Below are 6,180 nucleotides of genomic sequence, written 5' to 3'. Positions count from 1 at the left end.
GCCTGGCAAATGGAAGGCTACGGGGTGACTCAACGGGAAAGCTAGAGGAGCCTTCAGCCTCGCAATATTCCAAGCGTTAATGACTCATCTTCTATATCACCAAAGACATGAATAAATGAGAAAAACAGAATTCTAACAACAACAACAACAAAAATGATTACTGCTTTTTACGCAGCGCTCTTTTGGGATGTGATATGCAAAGCATTCATGGTACAAGCTATGAGAATGCCATCACCAACAAGCACAGATTCAAAGTGTGCGACTACACTTACAGGAGCGATTTGCCTGGCTGTACACTTAATTATATCGAAAGAGTTAAAACTTCTTCCAAGAAATGCCTTAACAGATTTAACAATATATATATATATATATTTAGTATCCCCTGCATAAAAGAAAAATACACATTATTTCAACAGCCAAGAAAAAACTGCAATTTATTAAGTTTCAAAGAATCTTCGTACTCTTGAAAGCAACTTTCGGTGCATGTTCTTTAACAATCACATTCTATGAGGAGAATAAACATTAAAAGCCACAATTGTTGGTTTTTTTTAATCTCAGAGTTACAGACATCTTTAATCCAAAAGGAAAGGCAAAAAAAAAAAAAAAAAGAAAAGCCCCAAAACAAAACCCCACCCCCCAACCCTTAAACAGAATTTTTCATTCCCAATTTTAAAATATCAGGAGTTTTTCTACAACTCAATGCTAAACTTCAGCATGGAACATCATATGTAAACACGCACATACACACATACATATTTTATATAAGTGTGTGTGTATATATATATAAAATATATATGTAGGAGGCGTGTAATGGCAATGAGATGCAATTACTCTGAGGAAAGGTTATTCAGCTAAATACACTACTAAAACTTGAGAAAAAAAAACAAGTCTTGAACCCAGTTTGTGCATAGTTCATGATCCTCTATAAAACCAGCTTTTGTTAATTTGCAATCTTGCAGGACCCTTTAAATCTGATAAAACCATTAAAAAGCTAATCTTCCAAAAAAAAAAAAAAAAATAATGTAATGCACAAGTTTCCTGATCCAAGCAGGCAGGGAGCACAATGTTCATATAATTTTTAAAACATACTTGAAGTGTATGTTATTCCATTGTCTTTCTTCCTTTCAAAACAAAAACATTGATCTTTTTTTTAAACATAAAGCGATTTTTTAATATATAAAGCACTCTTCAAACATCTATTTCTTTTGAGTCCATTATTTGGTAAATATGTAACTGCTACACATTAGATTAGGTATTTTCTTCTTTCTTACTGTCTTTTTTTTAATTTTATTTTGTTTTTTAATAATATCTTCAGTGCTAGGAGTTGGGTTTTAAAAATACATGAAATGGTGTGGAGTTGCTCCTCGGGAAACCCGGCTTTCCTGAGACATCTTCCACCATGTGCAAGATAGTGATCACAAAGTTTTCGCCACTTTGACGAAGAGGAGGAAAACAACAACAAAAATAGTACACAGCAATGGCCAAAGAAAAGAATACAACAACACTGTTCAATCCCAGAGCTCTGAAGTAGCATATCTTCATTCTGAAAATAGTTTTCTTTACGATGGAAGTTTTTTTTTTTCTTTTTTTTTTTTTTTTTAATTCCTTTTTTATTTTAAAGTTTGAAGGAGAAAAAAAGGTCTGTAAACAGGTGGGAGCCAAAACTCCTGGCTCCTCCAAAAGCAGTCAAAACCTATGTCCAAGTGCTTGTTTCTGTTCCTGCTTGCAAGGGAACTATCAACTCTTTACAATTATCTATGGCCACAGTTCAACGAGAGTATTTTTTTTTTAAACTTTATATTCCGAATGGAAAAATGGTGCAATACTCCGGTAATAATTTTCTTGCATTAGTCCACAATAAAAAGCCGCTAAAGGTAGATATACATATTATTCTCCAGAGATACACACTGTAATTTTTAAAATGCGATAAGAGTCCTTGAGTAAACATTTACACGTGAATTGTCGCCGGCCCCTTCTATCAGTTCTTTTTTTTTTTTCTTTTTTCTTTTTTTTTTTTTTTTTTCTAACATTATAGGATTAGCTACAAGAAGGGCTGCGGACACTCAGTGCAAAGTTAGAAGCTAATAACAATTAAACATTTGACCAATGAGCAAATAAAAAGCATATACTGAATAAAAGGAAAAAATTCACACTTTTAGTTAAACCACACATGGGCACACACATACATGCGCGCGCATACACACAAGCACACTCACATACATACATCTGTTCCAACGAAAACGTATAGTCTGAACACTAAAAAAAATTCTTAGAGCCTGTTTTTTGTGTACTGATGCTGACCTGGAAGTGTAATAATTAGACTTAGAAAGTGTTCACATTTTGTTATTGGCCTGCTGGATTCAAGTATTTGCATGTTGATATGTTTTTCTGTTTGTTTGTTGGGGTTTTTTTTGTGTGGTTTTTTTTTTTTTTTGTAGGTTTTTTTTTTGTTTGTGGTTTTTTTTTGTTTGTTTTTTTACTTTTTATATTTTTGGGATTTAAAAAATGACATGAAAAAGTAATGAAACAAGGGTAATGTGCATAGGCAGATCCATGGGAGTAGTGGACACAGAGACACCCCAACCCTGCCCTCCCCCCACCCCCCCCAACCTGTACAGTCAATAGTTACCATTCAGATTCATTACTTTTCTGTACCAATGGTAAATATCACACTTCACCCTTTCTGATTAGTGGGTCCGCCTCTGGTAATGTGCATAATAGTCACAGGCTCATTTTAAATAGGCTTTCATTCCCCTCCTCCCCGCGCCCCCCCCCCCCCCCCCCAGGTTGATAAAATAACCCTTTCCAGCCCAAATTCTGAAAAGTGCCCTTCATGATAGACCTATTCTAAGCAGCTTTTATACTTTGTTTTGAAAATCACCATACAAACATAAAAAGACAACATAAAACAAAAAGCCACGAAAAAAATAAAAACCTGTCATTAGCATGTGACACTGACCAAAAGAAGCCCATACTGTTTCAGGAACAGTTCACAAGGGCTTCTGCAGTTTCATATTCGATATTGGACAGAGGTACTAAAAAGGGCTGCCAGTCTGATCTGTTAAAGCTGGATTCTTCATCAAGCCCGGGACTGGAAAGGGTTACAATTTTTTATTTTTCCTTTAGTGCTGATGATTGTTATTTCCATTTTGTTTCTCTTGTTTCCTAGATGGACTCCCCACTGAGAAGATCACCCGGAAGAAGAGTATTCAAAGGTGTCGGGCTTCCGATAACTCTGCCGTCGTCGGTGCTCGGGGGTCCCCAAAGGCTGCTGGAGTACTGAGGCACCCCCCCCCACAGCAGGTCGCTGCTCCCCTTGCCCCCCAGGCAGGGGGTGTTCCAGTGGCCGGCGTCGCTGCGCACCAAGCCGTGGGAGCTGCTGGAGGAGCCCAGGCGGGTCTGGTTGCTTCCAGTGTTGGACTGCCAGCTGGAGGTGGGCGGCAGCGGCTGGCCTTGGGCTAGGAAGCGGTTGACTTCTTCTTCACCAGCAAACTCGGCCAGGATGGTAGTGTTTCCCAGGACACACCTGAGGACAAAAACAAAAGGCACAGCGACATGAAACAAGGGGTGCAAAGGGCACTTGGGGAAATACGCCGGGTGGACAGAGACCCATCGGTGAGCCCCCAAGCTGAATTCGAGGTGAGATGTTACGCCACATCTGCTCGCTTTTAGTCATCCCGGTCTCTTAAACAAAGGCTCCTCTGTCCTGTTTTCCCTCTACCTTTCTGCATCCGCAGGCAAACACACAAAGCCATGCGTGGAGACCGCCTCGCTTTATTAACACGCATCGATTTAGGCATAAAGGTACAAGCATACCAGCATTATCAGTAATAAATTACACCAATAATGACAAATTTATTAGAATACATTTTCAAAAACTATCCTCTTCGCATTAATTTGTCATCACAGAATATATTCTAGTATTTAAATCCTGCAGATTCAATCATTTGCTGGGTATTTTAAAATCAACTAACCAGGAAAAGCTGGGGTTTTTTAAGCTGCAAGATACAAGAGCAGAATAAAATTCAGACACCTTGCACCTCAGGGTGCCTACAGCCATCACACTCAATGGTTAACTTTTTAGTTACAGCAAAGCCTGAAATGCTGTTTCCAAGTTTGTGCTCAAGCACCTGACAACATCTCCTTTCCCCACTTTTGCTTTTGCATAAATGTTGTAGCTTTTATTATTTCTGAGCACTGGGCAATGTGACCTGTAGCAATTCCAGCACTTTGCTTTACTATAAAGATATAAAACATAGCTCCAACCATGCATCATATAATGTAGCAAAGCAAGCTCCAGACCATGAGGTATGCAATTCCTTTGCGTTTTAAAATACTTCAAAATATTTTCAGAAAACAAACTCAGAAAGATTAGAGAATCTCTTCCCCGCCCCCCCCCCCGCCCCCCCCCCCCCCATCAACAATGCTTTCATACCCTTAAAGGTCTTAACCCATTGAAATGCTTAATATTAACTCTTCAATGTACAGTTCAACTTTTCTGTGCCCAACGCTTATTCCTGCTTTATTTAAAGCTGCACTTGAAACCCACTGGGGCTGTACTCTGAAAACTGATTTGTACTTCAATGCAACTCCCCACTCATCCTGCAAAGTTGAAGGTTTTGTCTTCCCCCCTCCGCACCCACATCCCCATTTCCTGAAACCTCACTTTTCTTTTATAGTATGTTTAAAATTAATTCCCTTTGTATATATTTGACAAGAGTAACTGCATGACTAATGCAATGGATGCAGAACACCTCCAAGAACCTAGCTTTGATTTTCTTCTCAAATTTATTTTGCAACCTAAGATCTTTCAAAGAAGAATGAAAGATAAATGACCTGGCAGTGTCTGCCTAAACCTCCAGGTTCTCTGTATTAATTGTCTCCCCACTGCATGGCGCGGAACTCTGAACAGCTACATTAACAGTTACCCTTTTGTTGGAATACAAACGTCCTTGCAATGGCTACTGCCCCCCACCGCCTGACTGCAGCCTGGAAGCCATCACCAAGCTGGGTTTGTGCAAATGCTCCTTGCTGAAAATCACATCTTAAGAATTTCTACCTTTCCTAAATATGCAAGTGAAGAGATCCAAATGCAGTCTTTGAAACCTGTGCATTCCACAAAAAATTTTAAATTCATTTTCGAAAATATTAATCACTGCTGCTCCTCATTTATATAGCAAAAAAACCCCACACAACCAGAGATGGAAAGTGTGAGCAAGCTATTCTCATATCAAATCACAGAATCATTTAGGTGGGAAAAGACCTTTAAGATTGTCAAGTTCAATCATCAACCCAGCACTGCCAAGGCCACCACTAAACCGCATCCCTCAGCACCACATCTACACGGCTTTTAAACGCCTCCAGGGATGGTGACCCCACCGCCTCCCTGGGCAGCCTGTCCCAGTCCCTGGCCACCCTTCCAGTGAAGTTTTTCCTACTATCCAGTCTAAACCTGCCCTGGCACAACCTGAGGCCGTTCCCTCTCGCCCTGTCGCTTGTTACCTGGGAGAAGAGGCCAACCCCCCCCCCCGCACCCCCCTGTCAGGCACCTGCAGAGAGCGATCAGGGCCCCCCTGAGCCCCCTCCTCTCCAGGCTGAGCCCCCCCAGCTCCCCCCTGAGCCCCCCCTCAGCCTGGTGCCCCAGCTCCTTCCCCAGCCCCCTGCCCGTCCCTGGACACGCTCCAGCCCCTCTGCGTCCCCCTGGCAGTGGGGGGCCAGAGCTGAGCCCAGGGCCCGAGGGGCGGCTGCACCGGTGCCCAGCGCAGGGGGATGGGCACTGCCCCGGCTCTGCTGGCCACGCTGTTTCAGACACAATATGGGTCTGAGATTGCTGGCTCCGCGACGTATTGTCCAATGATCAACTCCATGTAAACATTTATCTTGGTATCTCTTGGAAGCCTAACACCGTCCTGCTGGCTTCAACAAATCCCACTGTATTTTAACACTGTGACCCTGCCAGCATATCCAACACATACGTAGCTCAATCCTTTTCATTCAGAAAGGTCTGTCCTGTCATTGCTAGCAGTGTAACCATAGTTATGCCACAACCTATTAAAAAAACAATTTAAACTGAGGCCTTCCAGATCACTGATAATGTAATGACATTGCCATGTACGTATTTAAAATAAGCACTTATCTTTAAACTCTCATACTCATTTTGCCTTTGGCATTATTCTTTTT

At 41.3% G+C, this 6,180-nt stretch overlaps 1 protein-coding gene across 12 annotated transcripts in view; it reads right to left on the bottom strand.

Annotated features, from left to right (window-relative positions):
- Positions 1 to 404: 404 nt before the first annotated feature.
- TNRC6C (trinucleotide repeat containing adaptor 6C) overlaps positions 405 to 6,180 on the bottom strand; it is a 336,978-nt gene continuing 331,202 nt past the window's right edge. For all 12 annotated transcript variants that reach the window (XM_056332439.1, XM_056332456.1, XM_056332471.1 and 9 more), the window contains one exon: positions 405 to 3,526. In XM_056332439.1, coding sequence (XP_056188414.1) covers positions 3,166 to 3,526 — 361 coding nt within the window. In that variant the 3' untranslated portion in view covers positions 405 to 3,165. The remainder of the gene's footprint in view (positions 3,527 to 6,180) is intronic.

This window comes from Falco biarmicus, chromosome 1 (genome assembly GCF_023638135.1).
Source record: "Falco biarmicus isolate bFalBia1 chromosome 1, bFalBia1.pri, whole genome shotgun sequence".
NCBI classification, from domain to species: domain Eukaryota; kingdom Metazoa; phylum Chordata; class Aves; order Falconiformes; family Falconidae; genus Falco; species Falco biarmicus.
Note: the sequence above shows the minus strand (reverse complement) of the source record. Positions and strands in the feature narration are given on the sequence as shown.